Source organism: Triticum urartu, chromosome 7A (assembly GCF_056163025.1).
Source record: "Triticum urartu cultivar PI428250 chromosome 7A, HENAU_Tu73, whole genome shotgun sequence".
Taxonomy (NCBI): Eukaryota; Viridiplantae; Streptophyta; class Magnoliopsida; order Poales; family Poaceae; genus Triticum; species Triticum urartu.
This window is the reverse complement of record NC_141879.1, coordinates 272,731,807-272,755,880: the sequence shown is the minus strand read 5'-3', so window position 1 is coordinate 272,755,880 and position 24,074 is coordinate 272,731,807. Positions and strand designations below refer to the sequence as shown.

The 24,074-nt window shown below is 45.5% G+C and overlaps 3 protein-coding genes across 5 annotated transcripts; 1 reads left to right on the top strand and 2 right to left on the bottom strand.

The window, feature by feature from the left end:
• Positions 1-2,572: 2,572 nt before the first annotated feature.
• Positions 2,573-6,030, top strand: LOC125520996 (Membrane fusion protein Use1). 3 transcript variants are annotated; one of them, XM_048686036.2, is made up of 8 exons: positions 2,573-2,859; positions 3,388-3,484; positions 3,769-3,836; positions 4,684-4,756; positions 4,895-5,004; positions 5,084-5,188; positions 5,474-5,573; positions 5,686-6,030. In XM_048686036.2, the coding sequence occupies exons 2-8, from the start codon at positions 3,401-3,403 to the stop codon at positions 5,860-5,862; spliced, it is 717 nt and encodes a 238-aa protein (XP_048541993.2). In that variant the 5' UTR covers positions 2,573-2,859; positions 3,388-3,400; the 3' UTR covers positions 5,863-6,030. The 3 variants fall into 3 exon arrangements, with proteins under 3 accessions (XP_048541993.2, XP_048541991.2, XP_048541992.2); XM_048686034.2 differs by having other exon boundaries at positions 2,573-2,876; XM_048686035.2 differs by having other exon boundaries at positions 2,573-2,876; positions 3,385-3,484.
• Positions 6,031-7,735: 1,705 nt separating this feature from the next.
• LOC125520995 (bidirectional sugar transporter SWEET11) lies at positions 7,736-10,119 on the bottom strand. The gene is made up of 5 exons (XM_048686033.2): positions 9,859-10,119; positions 9,224-9,260; positions 8,727-9,099; positions 8,525-8,644; positions 7,736-8,420 (listed from the first exon to the last, which is right to left on the bottom strand). The coding sequence occupies exons 1-5, from the start codon at positions 9,914-9,916 to the stop codon at positions 8,097-8,099; spliced, it is 912 nt and encodes a 303-aa protein (XP_048541990.1). The 5' UTR covers positions 9,917-10,119; the 3' UTR covers positions 7,736-8,096.
• A 9,480-nt stretch (positions 10,120-19,599) lies between these two features.
• Positions 19,600-23,429, bottom strand: LOC125519581 (putative protein S-acyltransferase 7). Its single transcript, XM_048684336.2, is given in 6 exon segments — positions 19,600-19,915; positions 19,918-20,430; positions 20,517-20,750; positions 20,930-21,220; positions 21,548-21,730; positions 23,064-23,429. Coding segments are annotated over 6 exon segments (1,350 nt in total). The 5' UTR covers positions 23,151-23,429; the 3' UTR covers positions 19,600-19,873.
• Between the last annotated feature and the right edge of the window lie 645 nt (positions 23,430-24,074).

The following is a 24,074-nucleotide window of genomic DNA, read 5'->3' as shown; positions in this document are numbered from 1 at the left end:
TCGGAGGGGCAAGGGTGATGATGAAGAACCCCTCCGTGATCATTGACCCCTCCAGTAGAGTGCCGGAGAAGGCCTCTAGATTGGATCTCGTGGTTCTGGAACTTGCGGTGCCTGGAATTGTGTTTCGACGACTCCCCTAGGGTTTATGGAATATTTGGGTATTTATAGAGCTGAGAGACGGCGGAAAATCCTCCCGTGGGCCCCACTACCCACCAGGGCGCACTTGGGGCCTCTGGCGCCCTGGTGCCTAGTGGGCCCCACGGGCCTCCTCTGGCGCACCTCCTTGGCCTCCTGGGTGTCTTCTGGGCAGAAAAAATCTCCAAAACGTCCCGCTGCATTTGGACTTCGTTTGATATGGATATTCTGCGAAGTAAAAAAACAAGCAAAAAACAACAACTGGCACTGGGCACTATGTCAATAGGTTAGTCCGAAAAATGATCTAAAGTTGCTAGAAAATGAATATAAAACATCCAAGAATGATACTTTAATAGCATGGAATAATAAAAAATATTGATATGTTGGAGACGTATCAAGCATCTACATTGAGCTTAACAAAGCCTTGATCGGGCTTCTTCTAGCATTGGTTCGTTTGTCGGAGGGCCTTCTGGCTAGACTTAACAAATTTTGGGGCTAATACCAACATTGGGAGACACTAGTTGCTTGGAGGTGTGATAGCACATCTTCCCCTAGTGGGTCTGAAGCCCATGATGACACAAGGCCCAAGAGGAACAAGCAACCCAATTCGAGAGTCCCAGGGTAAGACTGGATCAACTAAGTGAGAAGGTATAAGATATCGCTGGATCCCAAAGAAAGATATCGATAGTTTGAGCAGGCATGACAGTGGCAAGGCTACCTACTACCTCTGGCTCTCGTCCCCATTCCCCTTCTGGCTCTCTAATCCAACACCTTGTGCTTTTAATTTGTGATACCAGAACCACAAATACTAGAAGCTCATATTGAGTGAGTGATACTATTGTCGTGCTAACACTTGGTAATCAGAGCCAAAAATTCCTCCCCCCCCCCACCTGATCTGGCGTCTTCAATCCTAGAAACAAGGCAATAGAGAGACAATCGCTTAGCTCGAAAATTGATGGAACCACTCACCAGAGCAGATCAAAAGGATTTGATGCTGAATTTGAGGCAACTATCAAGGAGTCAGTCGCTGAGGAACTATGCTTTGGAATCCAGCAATCGAGACATGGATCATCGACCTGCGGGCATCCGTGGATCTGTTGCAACAACAAGTGCAACAATCTTCAGATCCAAGTGTAGAAGCCCACCTCGTCAGAGGATGATATTCTCGTGAAGGGCGCACCTTGGCCCGATGGCCATGGTATCGTAATAGCTCCATGAATGGTGATCATCGGGATCCTTGCGGCATCAACAGCCCCTCCGGCCAATGGTACGGTCGATATCTTGTTTCCCTTCCATTCCCTCGCTCTGCAGTTCAACTTCAGGGATTCTGGGAATTTGGGTGAGGTGTTTGCACTAGGGGCACAACACCCACCATGGTGAGACTCCAAATTTGTGGAAGGACCTTTGTGAGATGTATTTTGGGGTTTATGGAATGGACGCCATACTCTTTTGGGTGCCAGTGCTACAAGCTACGGGGGCCGAACGTGTTGTGGCGCGCGGCCGGAGGTGATGCAACTGTGCTGGACTGCGAGGCGGCCGTGTTGCGACGAGCTTTGCGGTGACAAACGATAGTGTCATCTATTTTCTATGACCGACGCCGACCAAAGCTATAGGTGGCGACGACCATTGCTTTGTCGACCAAACATGTGAGCAATTACATACATAGTTGTGACTGATCACAGACACAACTGTGAGCGGTGTTAACCACTGTCGTCACCTCATCAACCAAATCTATGACTGATCACGAGCATAGCTACGAGCTGCGTCGACCATTCTTGTGACCGATCACGAGCACAGCTGTGAGCGACGTTGACCATTGCTGCGACCGGCATCGACCAAAGTTACTACGAGCCCAGCGGCGGCGCTGCTTCCGAGCGGGACGTCAGATCCTTCATAGGGTGCGATGACTTGACAATCTAGATTTTTCTTACGCCTGAGTGCGCCGCGCCCGAGATTGACATGGCCCCCTTTTCCTCAGCAACTAGTGTGCGTGAAAGATGTGTAAGTTGAGACGGAGGACGAATCAAATGTTTGATCCAATGGCCAAGCGCGGGCCAAACTTACAGCATGCAAGACGATCGATCGATGCTAGGTATAATTCGTCGACAGCTAGACTAGAAATAATGTTCAAGATATTAATTGACGATTATTTTAGTACAAAGTACAAATATGGATCGGAAGAAGTAACACATTTTAATAAATTATATTCATGAGTAAAAAAATGTAGAAACCAGAAAAAAAACTGAAAACCAGCAGAATGTAAAACTGGACGGAAAACAAGGTGAAAGAAAACATTAGAAAAGTGATTGAAAAGGCACAAGAACCACCAGAAAAAAAACCGTATTCAGAAGGTCGACGGGAAAAAAACCACCCGTAATGGCCGGCCCATGTCCTCCTACTCGATTTGTACGCACCACACTACTGCGAGGAATAGGATCTCTTTCCCCATCGACACCCTTCCAGATCACACAACGGCACCATCTAGAAAAAAATCACACACCGGCGGGCTCGCCGCCGGCCGCCTCCTCTGTCCTCTTCCTGCGGCTTCTCCTGTTGCCCCCCCCCCCCCCCCCCCCACCTCCCCCGGCGGCCTGACTCTTGACTCGGCCAGTAGCGAAACTCCGTCTCCAAGTTGTTTGCCGTACGTCCATCCTGCGCCGCGCGACGGCGCGCCTCTTCCTCCCCGCTTCTTCCCATCAGACAGCGTCTCCTACGCCTCCTCCGGTCTGCTTCTCTCCATAGTGAGTATTAGCAGCTTACTGTTGCGTTTGTTTTCTGGGTGATGTTGGAGAACAAATTGGAATGCAAATTTGTTGCCGATTTCAAAGTATTTTTCCACGATTGCAAATCCCGTAATCACGATTGATGTGTCTATAGAGTGAATGTGAACATGACCTTGTCAGCCTAGTCGGCTATGATCTTCGAGTAAAGTGTATTCAGTGATAAATTCAGAAATAGTAGAGGAGGGAATTTGGGGAACAAGTAGTAGGGGTCACCCTCGACCAGTGGGATCAACTGTGATCTGCAGCATGGCAACGGTCCATCCACGTGCTGGATCAGAAAGTTCTCAGATTATTGCTGATAGAGGCTGAACTCTCTTTCCCCAAAATATGTTTGTGTCACCATTACAGGTGTGACTATCCTGTGGTACTAGTCTGATTGCTGATATTAGGAGCAGTTTAATCTGAAATCTGTTTGTTCTGTGTGTTTTATGTAATATCACAGTGTGCCCCCATTGAAATGGTCCAGCAGGTATTTGTCAATCATGGTGTTCAGCAAGGTGGAAGTGAACTTGAGAAGGCTGCTTGAGGCGGCCCCCCGCCAGCAGAATCAGGCTAAGCTTGTCCATGTAAGTGTAGCTCCTCTAATCTTCTTAGATTTGTATCATTCTTAATTTCTGTTCAACATCCGAGGAGACAATGTTCCGTAATTAACTTAAACGGACGAGAAGATATAATTTCCACGTGGATCCTTTTGTTGTTAAAATGAGTATAAGGAATTTTCTTTGATGAAATTTGCTTGCTTCATTCTGTGTTTGTTCAACTTTAACTGGTGGTAGCTAAGGATATCCGCACTTTAATCTTTATCATTTTGGCTGAATTATGTACTGGCACTGACAGCCTCCATTTGCAGTACATAACCACAGCCAGAGAGCTGTTGGAGCAGCTTGGAGCTGAAACTACACCAGAAGGAATATCAAGGTATGGTATAGTGTTGTGTGCTATCGGGGAATTAATATGTTGATGACGGTACAGCCTGCAAGCTGCAATCTGTGTTCCAGCTAGCATTTGTTGAGGATCCATAATTATAGAAAGAAATACAGCCGGTATATGACAAGATTTTAACCATCAACGTTGTAGTATTAAATTATAATGCACTCTTGCTCCTAGTTTGTGAATTTAGTGTGTCCTTCCAAGGTACCAGTGCTTAAATTGTGCGAATGCATCTGTATCAGTATCACCATCCATTTATATGTATTTCCTATTAAGGTAATGGATTAGTGGTTGTTAGTCATCGAATACAGTTTGCTGCCAGCTTGCTTTCATTGATCGTGTGTTTGAGCATTTCAACTTCTCTGTACTGTTATTATAGGAATGGGCCCAAAATTTGGTAGGAACTCATGACAAATGCCGCTATAACTTTTAGCTTACATATTTGAAGTTTCTCTGTGTACACTGACTGGCCTCCAGATGTACCATTCTTCTTCAGTATAAAAGGGCCCATGCTCCTCCACTCAATAAAGGCACACAAATCTGGATACTCTTCTTCTTTTGGATTTATGGAAATCTGGATACTCTATCTGTAAAGATACTCTGCTTGCTTGACAAAAGAAATCTTAAATGAAGGTTCAAACTCAATTTTTCATGATTTTCTTCCATTTGATGGCCTGCATTTTGACGATGAGAATGTCTGGTATACTGCCTGCCTTTTCATCGGCGAGCTTAATGCTGATTGTCTTGTGTGGAGCAAAGCAAGTTATCTTTTTCTCTTTACGCGTGCATTCCCATGATCAGAACATGTTCATTCATTACTTTCTTCTTGATTCAGTGTTTCAAAAGCTAAGCTCAGTGAGTATTCAGAAAAGATTGAAGCACTAGCTGCCACACTTGCTTCTCTAGTGGTATGTGTTTATCATGTTGATTCATATTTATATTGATATGCTAAATACTTCTACATGTAACGGTGCATACCACCGTTGCTCATACAATTTAGTTTCTAGATGCTCTTTTTCATTACAGTACTATATTTTTCGATGCAGCCAGAAAACGAAAATCTGGTTGATGAGAGTAGCGAACAAGACAGCTCTTATGAAAGAGAAAAGGTTGGGAGCCCAATATCCTTATCATCAGGATTGCGGAGGAGATCGACGTAAGTGAAATTTGGTCCTTTTATATGTTGAGTTTCTTACGGTAACAACTATAACGAACTAATTGATGCAATTGAATAGGGCTCAGATGGAGGTTGGACCAAGCAGTCATCAGAGGAAAGAAACAGATACTGGAGCACCTATTAAATTGGATGCAGAAGCTCAGGCTCACATTGAGAAGCATAGGTATGTCCCCTTTTTTTCTGCAAGTTTCTTTTGGACCTCAGTCTCTGGCTTAATGCCCTCATTATTCTTATCTACACGAGCAACCAGTTTATTGCTCCATTCTTTGACTAGTCTCACTGATTTTGCTGCTGTGAAAAGCTGAAAGTCGTAATCAGCGCTATATTTTATTATTACCCGTTTCTTTTGATGTTTTAAGAACTAGGCATGGAAAGTTAGGGTCGTACAAGATGAACAACTAAATATACTGGCTACCCTCTTACTGTGTTGGATCTCCTAACTGCACAGGAAGCTGCAAGAAGATCTAACTGACGAAATGGTTGACTTAGCACGCCAGCTGAAGGAGAGTAGCCTTTTAATGAACCAGTCCGTGCAAGATACAGAGAAGGTAACCTTTTCTGTTGCCTCGGCATTGTTTCATCTTTGCGCCAAGTTACTTCAGTTCCCTTTCTGCTGGATGTTTACTGAGAATGCTCACCTGCTTTGTACTTGTGATGCAGATCCTCGATTCCACAGAGAGAGCCGTGGAGCATAGCCTGGCCAGCACCGGCCGTGCAACGGCGCGAGCCTCAGAGGTCTACTCTCTGGCCTCCAAGACAACCTGCTTCCAGTGGTTGCTCATCTTTTTAATGACGTGCATGTTTGTCATGGTGGTTCTCCTCATACGGATCACCTGACATCGCCATGGCGTGTCACCAGTGGCCGCTAAGATAGTACTGCAGTCTTGTAGACAGTCCTTGTACGAAGATAAACTTGAACCTGTGTTCCAGACGAGCATTGCTGCTCAACATCGTTATGCAGTTTGCTGAAGAAAGATGTCCCATTGGGAGAATGCCATCGGCTCACCGTGCACCCAGGTGCTGTTGCCCACTGTTAATTTTGGAAGTTCATGCTCATCTTCTGTTGAAAATGTGAACCTAGAAATTTGTGCGGCGACGGCGAGTGAAACCTCAGGCTCCTAGTCCTATAGGTCGCCCAGGGCCGGCTGCGGGCGCGCGTATTCATCCCGGTCCCGGTGACGGTGGGGCTTTGCCTGGTGAGTGGTGACAACTGTTGTAGTCAGCTCATGATCTGCTCCTGGCTTGCAGCAATTTGTGTAGCTTGCCAAGTGCTGGCTGCTGTATCAGTACTACCAGTTTACCACCTTGTGCTACTCCTTGCACGCGTGGTGTTTGATAGATTGCCTGTGACTAGCTGCCGCTAGTTGACAGGCAAAAAAAGCTGAAAAGATGGCACGGGAGATTGAGATCGCGATGGTTAATGACTTGGCGATCGGACGTCACTTGATTCTTATTGAGCCAAATAGCTCTACAAGCAGCTGCTGCTCCCACTACGATCTCAGCTGTCTAGCGACCATCCTTTTTTTTTGAGTGGCAAAGGGCAGCAGGAGAGCCTCGTACTATCTTGTACAGTATTTAAATATCTGTAACACATGTACAACAAGCCACCACCATCTCCCATCCCAGAGACAGGGGTTAGTGACCATCCTGGTCCAATTACCATGCATATCATCAATGTTAGCTCGTTTCTGAATACCCAATGCAATCCTCATAGCCAGCTCTCCACGCCGGACAAGCAAGTGAAACGAGGGATACCTGAATGGTCGATGCCAAAAATTTACTGAAAACTTGTGTGCATTTGTTGTTGTGGCTATTTTGACCAACACAAACCCTACAGAGAAATCCTTGAATTACTGAAATCAAGCAGTGCCTTCACGGTGTCACCCGTTTGAGGATTGAGACGCTATATACTATGTATCATCAGAAATTAATGTAACAGATAAATTGCAGTGTTGTTCTGCAAATGTCCTCTTTCTGCTGCCCGCTAATTTTAAGCCGGTGTTTCTTTTTTTGCGTGTAAAATTTTAAGCCGGTGTTGGTGCTACTATTTATTTTTGTTTGGCAGTGATTATGAAGTTGTTTATGGATCTAAGGAGCATGCCTCTGTTGACAAGGAGGTAAAGAAGTCACAGTTGACCAGACTCTTAACATGATCTATGTCTCTGTGTAACTTTCTCACTGTTCTTTGTTCATGGCATTTTTTGTCGAAGACTCTCTTTGATGTCTTTGTATCGCATTGCAGTTGCAACCCGATAAGGTCAGGTGGGAGATGATTGTTTCTAGTGGCAAGCTTCTCGTGTCGGTAAACCTACACCCACATTTCTAAGAGCTGCCTTTGGGTTGCTCCAAGAAACCGTTTAAATCTTGCTCCGATTGTGAATTTTCAGGCACTTTGAGACAGTAGAGGCCCGCTTCCTTGGAGCTTGTTTCAGTGCGGGGTGTGTCGTGAAATAAATCTTGTCTTTATTGTGCTAAGCTCTGGTGTTCTAGATTCCACTGTTTGCTTGATCAACCATTGCGCTTTACGCTTTTGGTAGGCCGACTTCTAGTAGGCACTACTAGTAGGTCGAGCCAGCAAACAGTAGTATAAGTAGAAAGAGACAGCCAAGCTAATTAATTAATATACTGTCATATTGCAGTCTATTGATGAATCGATGGATGGATGACACGAATCAGGCAAGGTCTGAGACGAGAGAGACTCACTGCAACATACAGCATGAATGACCAGTACACATGCATGCGTCACAACATGCACAAGTAGTAGGTCGTGTCTTATTATTATTGTCACCGCACCAACCTGCGGACTACTCCTGATTAAGAGAGATCGAGGCACACACCTGAAGGTAATAATTTAACTAACACCACGCAGTACAATCCAGTAATAATAAATTAACAAAGTAAGTAATCCACACGCAAGCGCACCCTGCAGTACGATGATACTACTACTCAGTAATTAACTAATTAACCAAACCCATCAGTTCTCCATCTCCATGCATGCCGTGTGGCGTGTCATGCATGCTCGTGTCGTGTCGTCGTCGATGTTTGTGGGGTGGGTGGGGTGGAAGCCTGTCTCACACGGCGGTGGCGGGGACGATCTCGATGACCTCCGGCTGGTCGGCCTCGGCGGCGTCCTTGACGTCGATGACGGTCTGCTGCTCTGCCGCCATGACCTCGATCTTGTGCACGCCGAGGATCGGGACGGGGCCCACGGACAGGATGGCGACGGAGTGCGCGGGCAGCTCGATCACCTGCACCTGCGGCTGCTCCGCGGCGCCGCCATTGCCGTTGCCGGCGTCGGCGGTGGTAGTGGGCAGCACGGCGTTGCTGGGCTTGCGGTACCAGCAGTAGAGCCCGATCTGGACGCAGCTGAAGAAGAAGCCGCCCACGTTCGGGTACTGCATGCATGCGCGCATGGCGGAGTCAGAGATCCACCCACTCAATGTATCAGTGGCAGTGGCAGCAATGCCAAGTTAAGGGAACAAGTAGCTAGGTGGCATACCATGACGAATGGGTCCTTGGTGAAGAGGCCGTAGCAGAACCACGCGACGGCGCTGAGGACGAGGCAGAAGGAGAGGCCGACGGGCAGGAACTCCACGCTCTTGGTCTTGATCACCTTGACCTGCATGCCATATTGCCATGTCAACTGCCATGCATGGCCGGCCAAAACGATCGAAGCAGAGCAGAAGAGAGAGGCGGCTTACGATGATGGAGAGCGGCGCGACGAAGACGGCCATGGAGAAGGCGAGGCAGACGCTGCCGAGGAACTTGACGCGGTGGGCCGGCGCGAAGGCGTACATGGTGACGACGAGGACGAGGCCGAAGGCGGCGACGTCGAGGACGAAGAAGTAGGCGAGCGTCCTGAGCCTGGCGCGGGGCGGCGCGTAGACGAGGTAGGCGATGATGTAGACGGTCTCGATGCAGCAGCCGAAGCTGTTGATGGTGAGCAGGAGGGGGGACTTCGTCTTGAGCAGCGCGTAGAAGATGAGCAGCGAGCAGCTGAAGAGCGCCACCACGTACGGCACCGAGCTGAACCCGCCCGTCGTCTTCTTCCTGTAGATCTGCAGGAACGTCGCCCTGCACCCATACCGTATCGTCAGCTCAACACCACCACATGCATGCATCAATGGCGTGCGTACGTCAAAGATTACTTGAACAACATGCATGATAGGAAGGAATTAGCAGCTGGTTAGATACTTACATTGGCGCGAGGAACACGAAGAAGGAGACGATGTTTCCTGCACGAGATCAAGGAAGAGGAAAATCGACGCCGTTAGTTTTGTCAGTGGCATCCTTTAATTAGTTCTTTTGGCACCTATGATTAGTAGTGGAATGTTACTATTTATTCATTTTTAATTTATTTAGTGCTCGGCTGCAACCAACGGCAAGGAAGTTGCAGGGGAGAGCACGCACGCGTCCGTCGCCGCTCAACCAATCGCCATTCCAAGAAAAGAAAGGGAATTTGGCAGAGAGATCCACAGAGAGTGCACGGTGAGCTGTTGGTGACAAATGCATTAACTACGAAATGCACGCACAATTGATGGGGTCTTAGCCTTTTAGGTGTGATCGATCGATCTGTGCCTAAATGTGTTTGTGTCGTCTGTCAGCAACCGGTCAAGGATGTGTTCTTGCTAGAATTGGGAGGTGGTTGGGTTTTGGAGATGCGCTTCCCTACCCTATGCCTATGCATGCATGAGCCAACCTAGACGATCGATCTTGCGACAAATGCACATCAGACTGCTCAACAAGAAGGAAGAGAGGAAGCACCAAAGGTGTGCTGTGCCAAATGACATACAAACACAGAATGAAACTGCATTTTCTCCATGAATTGCGTACCTGCGATGCCGGCGAGGGCGCTCGCCGGGTGAGACATGTCGAAGAGGCCCCCAGCCATTGCGACGGCGACTCGGCTACTGCTGGCTAGCGAAGGTATCAGCTGGAGGGAGAGGAAAGGAGGGAGGGAGGGAGGGAGAAGATCTCAGCCAAGAACTAGTCCCGAAGCCAAGAGTCCCCTCTCCTACTCCCTTTCCGGGTGACACAAGGATCAGTGCGAGCTCTCGAGGAGATGCGCCTGCTGCTTGTGTGCTTTGGCCTCGGCGACGGCCGCTGGCTTATATAGACGCGGGCGCTGGTGCTGTACAGTGAGCAGCCACTCCTGGCCGCATGATCAGCCTGCCCGGCCTTGTGAACGCACCAGCTACCACTCTGCCTCCGTCTCCCTCCCCCCTCTGCGAAACATTTTTGCTGCATTTGGAACGTAGGCAAAATGAGTTTTGAAAACGAACGCAAAATGATCGGCTGGGCCAAGGAAAATGAAAGAAACACCATCTCAAGATTTGAACCCAGGTCTCTATACCTAAGTGCTCCCTCTGTAAACAAATATAAGAACGTTTAGATCACTAAAATAGTGATCTAAACACTCTTATGTTTCTTTACGGAGGGAGTAGTACTTACAACAATAACCAACTTACGCCATCTCATTCTTTGTCTAGTATACAAAGGAAAATCAACTTCTCCAAACCTTGTATACTGCTGTATTAATATAGAGAGAGATAGGAGTATTTCTTTCTTGGTTTTTTCATGAGTTTCTCTGGTGCATCATCAGCGTTGCAGTTGATGTGACACGGGCAGGCCGGCTGTGTCTTCACGCTCCGCTGGTTGCGAGGGACGATGTTGGTTGCGGTGTTAGTGATACCTCTACAGGAGATGTAGTTGGGTGATGCTGAGATTTACTTACACATTTGGTAACTATACTTGATAGCTATTTCAATAACTGCTCTGTCTCCGTCTCCCTCTCCCCTCTGTGAACGTTTGCTGCATTTGGAACGTAGGCAAAATGGGTTTTGAAAACGTGTGTCTGGTCTTGGAAAGTTTGTGTGATCAGGAGGGAAAGATTCATTTGATAATGGAGTAATGATGTAGCTATGTGTGTGAGGCATCTCGCGGTGCTCCATGTTGGACAGACTCCTAGATTGTCACATAAGCAAAATTACAATGTAACACATCCTAACTATATTTTTATTAACTAAATTGCTCATTATGTTTCATAAAACAGGCATACATTTTAGTGTGTTTATTCACTCATTTCAGTTTGTATATAGTCCATATTGAAATATCCGAAACATCTTACATTTGTGAACGGAGGGAGTAGTAAACAATATATATGCCTATGTATACATATATAAAAGGGCCTTCTCGTATGTGCTGCATTAATTGTTTCGACTCCCAATATTTGTTGTTCCTCTGATATTGTTAATTAGTCATTATAAAAGTTTCCAAGCCATTCACTACACAACTTAACTAACAAGTTGCCTAGCTAAACCATGAATATGCTCTAAGAGGCAATCATGATCTATACATAGGCGAAAACAGTGCCTGGGAGACAGGGGTCTGTCAGTTTGTTGCCGCGTCATTGATTTCTTGGTAGCCCTGAATTAATTGAATTAACCACCATTCCATAAGTTAGGAATTGCTATAGAAGGGAGTGAATTCTGAAATCTAATTAACAACCAACCAACACGTAAGAATTAGCCAGCATTAATTAATCTGCAGGATTTTGGTCCTCTTGGCTCACCAAGCTGGTGTATGAGGCTACGCAAAAAGCGGAACATTTCGAACAGAAAAGATGATGTCGGCTTCCAGTGATGAAAGTGTAGTCATTCCTGTCAGCTTTCCCTCACAATGTTCATGAGGTGTGTTTCCCAACAGTGTCACACCGACTGGAATTCGTCCCATATATTCAAACAAATTATATACTTTGACATAAAATTTGTTTAAGTGTACAACTCAAATTTGCTTAAGTGTACAGCTCACAATGTTCAAGAAAGTACTCAAGCAAATTAAATATATTCTCCTTTTCTTCCCCAGCTCCCACTAAGATATTTTGGTTCGAAAAAGGTAGAACTAGAAGATACAGAGAAAGTGAAAAGAATGATCACCCATACATAAGCCCTCAGTATGAACAGTTTAGCTGACAGGAGCAGAAGAGATATATGCATGATACACTGAAAAGTGACTTGATCAAGAATAGTAGCGCAAATATTGTCCTCCACCAAGTGATCAGCTAGCTATGAAAAGAGTTCTGGGAAACCATGTGAATCCATACTATCAGTTAGCCGGGATTGCTTGCAATCAATTGGGGATACCATTTCTGAAGATATTTTTGTCACCAGTACTGTATATGGGGCAAATTTGACTTGCAGGAATACATGGAGTAGTATCAGTTTGAAGGATGCACTTGCAATTATTATAGATGATTGTATGCTAATTAATGTGTCTAGCCAAAGAGATATGCATGTTTAATCTCAAGAAGATGATAGATATGAGCACTACTACTACTTATGACATAGTATGACTGAAGTGTTTTTACTTTATGTAGTGGAAAAGGCTTAACGATATACATGAAAAGTCCATTTCAAGGTTGTGGACGGTTCAAAACCCAAAGTTCATTGTTAGTGTTACTGAATTTATTTGATGTTACTATACAGGCTTATTTTCACCAAAAGAAACAAAAAGGTGACTTGCAGTGCCTCCCTTTTTTCTTCCCAAGAGACTTGGAATGCAGAGTTTTTGCCGCTTTTCAGGTTCACATCAGCTAGCTTCAAAAGTGCATCACATTATTATTGTACTGGCTTGGAATATTTTGCATTTGTACTACATACTTTCTGGATCCATCTTTCCTATCAGATACGATCCCTGAATTTTTGGGCAGCTAGCTCTTGAGGCAGCAAACACTGTCATCATGCAACATGAGGAGTTGAGGACCATGTAAATGACGAGAAAACTAGGGGGAAATTTCGAGCACGCTCCAGGTTTACATGACATGAATGCTAAATTTTTCTTAGTGGCATATTTAGCAACATTTGTTCAACTAGACCACCTTCTGTCCACAGGAATGCATGCTACTAGCTAGTCTACTGCTATTTATGCTTCACAGAACCAGCTAGGCCGAAGAGAAAGATCTGCTCAGAGGTGCCGTATAAGTAGACACATAGCTGGCCTCCAATATTTACCTGTTCCAAAAACTTGGTCTATAAATTTACTTGATTTTATCACTAAATCTCCATCAATGGACGCAACTTCACAACGCCACCTCTTCTTCAAGCAAATTTGGTAGCTTGTAGTTGTAAACCACAACCAACAGAAATTTGAGCATACATTGTTGGGTTAGAATTGATCTGGCCGATGATGAGAAGTACCTTGCTGGTCTCAGTTTCTTGTTTCTTGCCCATGGCAGCATTCCAACATCCAATTACAGAAAAAAAGATGCTGAGATGTGGTGTATGCTTGTGCTCCCATGTCTCATCAGGTTGTTGCATCACCCAGCATCAAATTTAGTCAAGATGTGGGCAGTTAGTTCTTATCATGCCAATATTACCTAGCAGTTGCTTCAGAAGGCATTCATATATAAATTCATGCTAAGAGATAGCCAGTAGGTGGCAAGCTCTGTTATCTTATCCTGTCCAAATATTGCAACTAGGTGTGGAAATTCTAGACAGCACCTACTTTCACCTCAGTGCAAATGTTCTGTAAACAAAGCTAACTGATCTCACCCTAGATAAAGGAAGAAAAAAGGCAACTGATCTTGTGGTTCGGCTTAATTTAGCCTTGGGCTTATAAGCCCAAAAAAAGCCCCTATTAATGTGTTTTTGGCTTTTGACCAGAGCCAAAAGCACATGAACAGGTATTTCTTGGCTTATAAGCCAGACTCCAAAACCCAAAGGTAAGCCTAATCAGACACCCCCTTGGGCTGCTGGGAAGCTCCTATGCTTGATTTGTGTTCATCAAAGCTACCAAAGGTAAGTGTGCCTCTCTGAAACTTCATCTCCGTACTCAAGATAGTTACATGTTGTCGTCCTAAAAAAAGTAAATTGATTAACTATTACTAATGTGATACCGAAGTGCATGAATATCACCTACGTTTTCCAGATGGAGGTGTCAATATTCTCTCCGCTGCTGTCCTTTCCGACTACATCTGCCCCCATGCATCATGAACTGGGAGACTGAACTGAAGGTGTGCAGTTCCTACAGTTGCATAGTGGGGTACTGCATTTCACCAATGGCCGTCCGCTTAGCTTTGCTCCGACCAGAGCCGGCCCGCCGCTACCGCAGACTTCTCGTTCAATAAGGGCAAATCTGATCCTGTGCATAATCACCATGTCTCCCATGCCATTTCCTCAAGTGTCTACGTTTTCCGGCAACACGCATCTAAACGCGCGTGGTTTTGTGGTGGCATGAACAACTCTAGGTGGCTGGAACCCAGCTCTGTGCACCCAGCATTCTCTGCTAAGAATCTTTTGACATTTTCTTTCCATGCGCGTGCACTTGTTGGAAATAGTTGATGTATGCTATATTTTGTTCTGTGTTACTGAATCAGCTAGTTAACCACAAAGTTGCATGTCACATTTCAAATGAAGAAGCTCCATCAAAGTACTACATGTTTCGCACACATTAAATACTAGCTAGTGGAGAAGCTCAGTGGTGCTAAATCCTTTCTTACAAGGAACCAAGGACAGATTGATTCTTCGATGCATGCCGGACATCTATATATGTAACTGGCTAGCTATAGTTCCGGTATGAATTAGCAACTAATTGAGCTATATATAAGTGCATGATGGACAGGCACAGGTGTCAATCAAGCTGGGATCGATATATATGGTTAAGAAGAAAGTCTGGGGTGACCGTAACAAACTTTACCGCTTTTCTCCTTGGAGGTGGAGGTGACGGGTAAATGTGGCGAAAGCTCCTTGTTGTTTTCCTGGATGGATGGAAAGGACCAGAACCGGACTAAATTAACTTCTACTATACTTTTTTTTTCGAAGTCCAAATTTCTACTATACTCAAACTGGGATAATCAGGGCAGACAGTAGAGATCTCCTTAACCTAGCCGGGTAGGTAGCTAGGCTGGCCTGCTGCTACTGCTAGTGCTAGTGCCGGTAATGCTGTGCCCATTTTCCCAATCTTGTTTCACGCACGATCAAGATCATGGGGTGGACATCGGGCAACTTGGGTGGTCAGCCCCCGAAACAATGCGCATGCACCGGCCGGACGGGTTTTACTAGTGGCGGTTGCAGCAGTAGAGGTTAGGCCTAGCTTTTCCCCCTTTCTATCTCGTTCTCGCCTCACCCCATCTCTTCCGACCCCTTCCATTCCCTGTGCTGGTCCTCGCAATGAAGATCTCTGTAGTAGCATTTCACCTTCAGCCAGTGAGACGGGCACATCAACGAACCATATCTTGCAAAAAGAGCGCATATATATATATATCCGATGGCTCGCGCATAAATCTGTGTCGCGCAACTTACCACCTCCCTCCCTACAGCGTTGCTTGGTGGTGATGCATTGAGTCCTTCCTAGTTCCGAGGGGTCGTTTGAGTCAATAGAAATTGGAAAACATAGTACTCCCTCCGTTCATAAATATAACATGTTTTGGATATTTCAATATGGACTACATACAGACTGAAATGGGTGAACAAACACTAGAACATGTATATATACATTCGATTCAGAAAAGAGTTTGGAACATCTTATATTTGTGAACGGAGGGAGTAGGAGCGAGACGTCAGTAGCAAAATTCATATGAATCATATCATAGTCCTACAAATTAAACCGCCCACGCAAAAGAATGATTTCTGATGACTGTCAGTAAATTAAGCTCCAAAATTCTTGCAACAATCATTTGAACCAAAGTGGTTGTTAACTTTACAACCCTGGCCCTGGCTAGCTTGCACGCATAGATGCAGACAGCAGGAAGGGGACACAGCGATCCTGCTGTGCCTTTTGCACCCAAAGAAAACCAGCACCAGTACCACTGAGGTGATCAAATGGCATGTTTTTGCCGTGAATTTTGATGGTTATTTTCAGCACCACTAGACTTTTCCGATCCGTGTGTGTGCATGCGGCATGCCAACATGCAGCCGATCTGCCCGTTGGTTCTTCCAGAACGGCAAGTTGGTGCCAAGGGCTCTCAATAACTTGAATCTTTTTTCCCTCTGTCTCATATCTTATCTCCTGTGCGCTGTAACCTATGTGGCCACTGTAGTGGTGAATGAATTATTAAAGTGCCTGCCTCAATGTCGCCGATCGGCGTACGAGGTTCCAGTTGCCTCGTCTAGTCAACACCAAAAGGAATAATCAAGGACGATAGAAATGCATTGGTTGCTTGCTTGGCCTACCAATCATGGAGCTCCCAATTCTACCGGAACAGCAGTACTACAAGTCCATTGCCTAGAATGCATACATGGCACTGTGGGAGTAGGTAGCTCTTCAGCTTCAATTTTATTGATGGGTCTTGAAGCACGTTAATTTTATACAGTACAAAAGAGGGTTCCGTTCTCATATGAATTGAGAGAAATCACCCCGCTGAAAAAGGCCTTGGTTTCGTTTCGGAGTAGTATAAATGTTTGTCCATGTGATACCCAAAAGTACAAGCAAACACTTCAGTTAAGAGTATGTCATTTTCGGATTAGGCGTGGGTCAATTGAGCACATCTTGTACCAGAGAGGCAGGGGTCTCTCTCTTTTAAGGAAACGACGAGAGTTTGTACCTTTTGATCTTACCTGCCCTAGCTCCTAAAGGTAGAAATTCAGTGTGCGCCTTCCACATGCATCTGGTTTCTAATTTTAAAACATCCGTCAGAAACAATTTCACAGTAGCTGAGGCTACTTTTGTTTTACCATGATATGTGGAGTATTCCTGAACAACATGCTGATGAAACATATTCTTCGTACTGCATGCATATTCCATGAGAGTATTTCCATAATACCCTAATTGTTCCATAAAAAAGGAAATCCTATTTTTTGCAATGGCAAAGAAGAAAATCTTGAAGAATTATTTGCATGATGGTTTCGGGCTAGTAATTCGGTGATGCACTTGGACAAGTCACACATATGCCTCGGCAAGATGCTCAATATACATAGCCATGATAACGCACAACAAAGACAAAGCCTATTTTGCCAGCACCCGGCCCGTCACATCATGGCATGCAAAGGTGTGCCCAAAGGAAGTTCCCTGGAAATTGCAAGCCAAAGTCTTAGGCAAAAGGTTCCCAACATTTTTTGCTTGTTTGTTTTGAAATGAATTTCTCAACATCCATAAATGTGGTAGTACCCTTTTAGTTTGCATGGTTGTATTGTACCCTCGACCCATCAAGCATCGAATTTCGGGCTTGGCGCCTTGTGTGTCTCGCTAATACAGATTATCCTAGACCGGAAGCTGAAAGGCTCCTGTGCGGTTGTATTATCATGGCAAAGAATCAATAAAAGCTTCCATTAACCCCGCAATAAAAAAAGGTTTCATTAGGAAAAAATGTAACCTTTATCAAAAGAATAAAATAAAATAAAATGAAAAGAGGACACGGTGCTCTGCCTTCGTCTATAGCTCTTGCCAAAAAGCGGCATGCGTCTCCATGGCAAAACCCGCTAGCTAGCTCTAGGCTGCACCTTGTTTCTTGCTAGCTAGTGTGGTGACTTGTACGCTACCATACACACGGCTCAGCAGGGCGGAAATGTAGAAGGACAAATTAATAAAGCTTTATATATTGTCAGCATTCAGTGCGTCACAGCCGCAAAATGGTGAATGGAACGAAGCAGACTCCACATGCGAAAATGCAGCCATTGACGCCCTCGGCTCCAACTCTTCTTCCCCAATAGGCAATCCGCCATTTTTAGCGTTTTTCGTGCGAGAGCCAACGGTTAGATGCGTATAACCGGAAACCGCCGTCCCCGTCCCGAGTAGTCGCTGACATACCGGCCCCACCGGCATGCGCCGTTTTGACGTTGAGAGTGGTCGCAGAAATACATGCGCTAACGACAGAGACATTGCTCGGTGTACACCGAGGCGGTGGACAGTGACTGACATGCAGGCCCTGCAATCCGAGGCAACATCCTGTTAGTGTTTGTCCCCACGGCGCACATAGGCAGGGCAAGCAACACATTTGCCCGTCCCCGGTACAAGTGGCAAGGTGGAAGAGAAAACAGTGTGCGTGCAGAGTAGATCGAGCGGGGCGGTATAGGAAGGATCGACGCAGTTTCGAAGGGCCGGGGTCGATGGAGCTAGGAAGCGGTGAGGTGGCCGGCCAGCTACGCGTGCACCGGCCCGGCCGGTGGATCGTTGGAGCTGAGGCAGCGCCGGGCGGGAGGCGACTAGCTAGGCAAGTTGCATGCAGTTTTGGGCGCAGAATCACACTATAGCCGGCCGGGTAGGGTAGCTGTTGCTCACTCCGTGTCTTGGCGCTTATGCTTCTATACATCACTCTGACTAGACTAGCCCTGAGATGAGATCTATCGCCACTAGCGGCCGCAAATTCGCTTTTGTTCCCATGTATGCGTCTTGGATGGCAACGTGGCCGTACTTGAGTCTGGATCGTAATTGTTTCCGTCTACCTAGAGGGAAGGAAAGCTGCTGGCCTGCCTGGCACTTGAGCTGGATGGCACCATGCATGCACTGCGGCGGCCTGCGGGCACTACCAATGCCAGCCTCCAATATGCATATGCTTGATCGATCCCTCTCGCTCTCAGCTGCACCAGCATGCTTGATCGATCGCCTAGCTCACCTACCTAGCTTGCAAATTGCAATGCTCTCGACCGACCTCTCACGCACTTCACTTCACTTCATCGAGAATAATACTCCCTATGCTCCTTCATACAAGTCTTTTTAGATATTTCAATACCGACTACATATAGAGTAAAATGGATGAATCTATACTCTAAATCATGTTTATATACATCCGTATGTAGTCCGTATTCAAATCTTTAAAAAGTCTTATATTTAGAGAGGTATAGGATGTTTTGGATATTTCAACATAAACTACATACGGACAAAAATGAATAAACAAACATACTGAAATGTGTCTACATACATATCCTCCTACTACATGCATGCATGCGTACGGCCGGGTCGGCAGCCATGTGGTACTGCCAGTTGCTAAATGCGATTGGAGCCACCCACCGTTTTGATTTTGATGTGGATGCACGCGAGGCTATGATGGGAAATGGCGCACAGGGAGGGCAAGGCAAGGCGACCAAGTACTAGGATGGATGGATGGATGGTGTGAGAGAGCGCCACTGTCGCATCGTCCGCACATATTGGCCTTCCTGGTCGGCTCCAGACGAGAAACGTGCCTGCATAGTATGTGCGCTGATTGCTGTGCTGAGGCTATTGGGCATCTGGACTTGGATTGATTTGCCGTTCCAGCCGACGTAGAACGGCAACGTGGACACATGTGATAAGCAATTCAAACTATTCAAAAAGAACGGCTACGAGCGGCAGGATTCGTGACACCGGTTCTTGCCCGCACGTCTGTCTGCTGCGACGGCTCAGGCCTCGGGGCCGGACAGCCAGAGCCAGCAGACTTGGCAATAGCCCTGTTTGGAATTTCAAAGCATACGTAGCTGGCAAGCTCGATTAAGGGCCCTTGTTCATTAGGACGTAGGAATAATACGTCCTAAATCTGCACACCTACATTCACTTGCCATTCAACACAGCTCAGATTACACTCAGAGATAATTAATCTTGATTAAATACGCCTCACCTCCTTCAGTCAAACCAGGGGGGGCGATGGCACTCTGACAAGCCACATCATGAACAAACACAAACTGTCCCATAATTTGTATATATATACACACAACTGCATTGCAGATACATCATCAACCCAAACCCGGGAAGGGTGGGAGCTCGAGCTATTATCACAACAAACACGCACAACAACAGAAGCCTGAACGGCCTGATGCACCACCGGGAAAGCAACGGGAAGTCTGGTCTGAATTACACACGTCCAGGACCTTATCCCGCCACAACTGGTAAATACATGGTGCTCCATTCAGAACACGATCGATGGCGCACTGCAAAGCAGAGCTCAAATGTTCATCTGTAGCATTCCGTTTGTGATTGCTAATGCGCACCGCTCGTAGTAACATGGCCGCCCCCATTAGTTTCCTCGGTAGGGGCTGTTTGCACAGAATTGCTGTTCACTGACTCCGAGGTTTCAGCTCTAGGATCCCAGCTTGAATGCCTTGAATGCATGCCAGCTCGGCCTTCCACAAGCTCCGGGGAAAGTTGATCTCGGCTAACATCTGGGGATGCATGGGTTACTCTGCCCTCTTTCTCATCCAACATGCCACCAAGACCTACTTCCAAGTCGCCAATATCGGCTGTCGTCCTGGGTTCATCCCAAGGCGCTGGCTTCTTGCCCATTTCAAGATCTCCAACAGCCTTGCCCATGTCGGGGCTCATGAAACCCCCAGATGAAGATCGTGCTTGTTCTACACCTTGCTCTACCGTGACTCTTGCCCGAAAATTGTTCTTTGAAGGAGGAATAGAGCTGCAGAATATCTCTAGAATGTTGTTCAGAATACCTCTGTTATAGGGGTTAGCCCGCCGATCATAGCGGTATCTGAAATTTTCATAAGTTGTCTACAAAAGGAAATGGGTATATGATTAACTATTGAATTGCAAGTACTACGAATAGGAGATGGTTATTAAAATAAACCAACGCCTACCTGGTTTGTGCTCATCAGATAGAAATGGAAGACAGACAGACCACCAACAAACCACACACAAAGAAAACAGTAGGCAATCAGAACAATTGAGGCTGGTGTCTTTAACATTGCCCTCCAAATTGACAAATGCTCAGCATCACTAATCTTGATTATGTACACCCAACAGAAGGCAAATACGTAGAGGCAGATTAACATGGTGGAGAATACAAACATGTAGAAGAACCGATAATTACGCTGCATCAAATATATGCTTATGATTAGACCCAACTGATATTGAAGATAAGTGAGCAGAAATCCTACAATCAGAAATGTCTGCACAAAGAGCAACCTTGAAATAACTATGAGCACGCCCAAGCAACATGCTTTTGCAAAATAAGGATACATTACAAACTGTTACAAATCTCCAAACTTACCTGCCCAATGCATTGTCCAACCCATGGGCAATGATGATCAAACCGTTCCACGCAGTTATTGCAGATAGAACAGTGTGAGCATCGAGGTGGTCGGTAAAGCAAGCAGGTGTCACAATACTTAACCTTCACGCTAATTCCGTTTACAACAACATCCCTTGTCCGAGGCAAACGGAGCGGTGTTTGACCTCTAATATAATTGCTCCCATAGATGCTTTCAGGTTCAGGAGGGTGAGTATTGCGAGGTATTATACCAGGGTCTCTACCAGATGTAAGAAGAAGTAGCGTCAAATCCTAGAAAGGAAAAGAAGCTCAGTTGTGTTTACATTTACAATGGATGCAAAAACTATCATCGAAAGAACCAGGACGGTACTATGTACGAGACAGAGACAGTAAACAAAATAAAATAGGTTCACTTGGACCATTTCATTTTACAAGGTTAGGTAATACACCCTCTGTTCACAAATGTAAGACGTTTTGACAGTTTAATGTTCACAAATGTAAGACGTTTTGGCAGTTAAACTGCCAAAACGTCTTACATTTGTGAACAGAGGGAGTAGCTTTTATTTTTTGCTTCTAACCATAAATAATTAATGACTTGTGATGTACTAGTATGCTTACATAGACGGTGAAGACAACCACCACTACCATCACTGAGATACCACAGTGATCAGGAAAATCATTTATGAGGTGTCTGGCGACAAATACACAGAACACCACCACTGGTACAAAGATGAGGGACATAGTGAGAAATATGGATCTCGCATCAGGCCCAAATATAAGCCTCCCTTGCAAGAAGAATTCCTGAAAAATGCAAAGGAATGTCATCAACAAAATTTGGCAAATGTGGTTGTAATAAGCAATCATAGCAAACATTAAATGTTTTAAATTCAAAGCAGTCGTACAGCCTAAATAGCAACAAAAGCTTTCCTGTGAAGTGCTGCAAGCTGTAGACCCTTTGGAGGAGCTTAAGCTTTTATTGGATTTAAGTTGAAGCTCGTCTAAACAGTGGCTGATGGCATAGCTGAGCTATCATAAGTTAATAAGCTAAAGAATTTTGTATCTTTCACCAATGACCATTTTGACTATTTAGCTCTACTAGAAAACATATGTCAATATCAAGCCATATGTACAGAAAAGAGAACAAAATGCAATTTATCATGATTTCTGAACAATATGACAAAGCTCATGATATATTAACATGAACAAGGTCCATCATATCTAAGAGCTAGCAAGAAGTATTGTAAGTGCACTCAATCACGACTCTCCAAGGATAACAAAAGTATCACAAGACTAAAAATATGCGGAGAAACTAGCAGGCTTGGATGTCAGGAAACAAAGTTTTCTAAAATCATCATTATCAACTTGAACATATCAACGTTGGTAGCAATTGAAGAGAAATCTTATTATTATTGGTGACATCTTTACACATACAACTCCTTACTTTGCATAGTTTCATTTCACCTAGGTACTAATTGAAATCAGTTGCAGCTAAAGCATAGGCATCCTTACATATACTAACTCACAAGGAGTTAGCTGTTCATCATAGAGACAAAGACCAATCATCAAAACTGTGGATAAAATTTTCAACTAAAATCCATCGATTGTACTGCTCAACATATATTTCACCTGAATTTATCCGAATGAAATACCTATTTCGCAGATGTATCGGTTGTATGATAATGAACAAAAGAAAAACAAAATATCTTTTCCAAATGGAACCAAACTTCCATTTTTCTGGGGTGACAGCCATCACAGAGCGGCAGCCATCCAAGTAACTCACAAGTACCTCCAGTACTGATCATTTATCAATCTCCAATTCACAGTACGTGGTAAACTGGCGATGGGTCAAAAGATAATTTCAGAGTAACAGGTATGAGTTTGCACTTATTCGAATGCAAACGTTCACATGGCACAAGAGCGAAAACCGACATGACTATCGAAAACCCATTCTGACGAACTCCACAACAAATTTCTAGTCTGGTTAAAAGTTAGCCACTCTTGAAAGAAAAACTCAATTTCACAGACAGCTAAGCGACTCGCATAGAGCGCATCTGTACATTCGTACATCCAGACCGAAATCCCTCCTACGGCGATGGACAAAAGACAGAGGAGGGGAGAAAGGGAGAGAACGTACGTTGTTTCCGCGCCAAACCTGGAAAACCCTAGGCTGCTCGTCGGCGTCTCGGCTGCCATCGGAGCGGGAGGGCCGTGGCACGTACATCCCGCCCGCCGCAGAGGCAGGAAACCCTAGAGCACCCTCCCCCCGACGCGACCTCCGCCCCTACGGCAAATGATGGCCCGTCCTGCCTCGCCTTCCCCGGAGAGAGGTCCGGACGCAACGCCGCCGCACCGAGGTCACCCCGGCGAAGAGGGCTGCTGCGGAGGCGGCGGCGTGGACGGAGGCGGAAAAAAGGAGAGGTGGGAGGGGACGGGGACGATGAGGTCTTCGGGCTCGGCCGGTCGGGTCAGGGCCGGACGACAGGGACGTGGTCGCGCGCCCGCTTTTGACCGGGCGCGCTCGCATCCATAGCGTCTCAAAATGATCTCTTAAGTCGCGAATCAATATGTGGTGAGTTGGTTAGGTGAACAGTGGTATCCTTAACCCACCAGCATTTAAATCCTGATGATAGCATTATTTTTGGATTTATTTCAGGATTTTCGGCGATACGCATTCAGTGGGAGGAGACGTTTCCGTCGACGACAAGGCGCTCAGTCTCTCGAATCATAGGGGTGTATATGAGCGCTTGTGTCTGTACTGATGCTTAAAAAAATGATCTCTGAAGTCGAAGCACGCACGGCCCACAAAGAGGAACCCGACCACGGAGAGAGTTGCTCGAGGCAGCGAAAAAAGGTTAAATCGGCCAGCCCATAACCGTTTCCTACGAATTTAATTTGTAAAATGATCAAACTATCTATTGTTTTTATTAAATGAATATTTTGGATTTGTATAAAAAAGTTAGTTCACCATCTATGATAAACTAGATGATGTCCCGCATGTTGTTGCGGAACTTTACTAATAGTTGCTACAAAAACATGTAAAACTAATTAGAAGCAAATGTATGATTAAAAAAGATGTGAAGCATATAGAAAGAGAAAGAAATGAAATGTGGTTACAAGAATGTCATCTCTAACAAAATATGAAGGA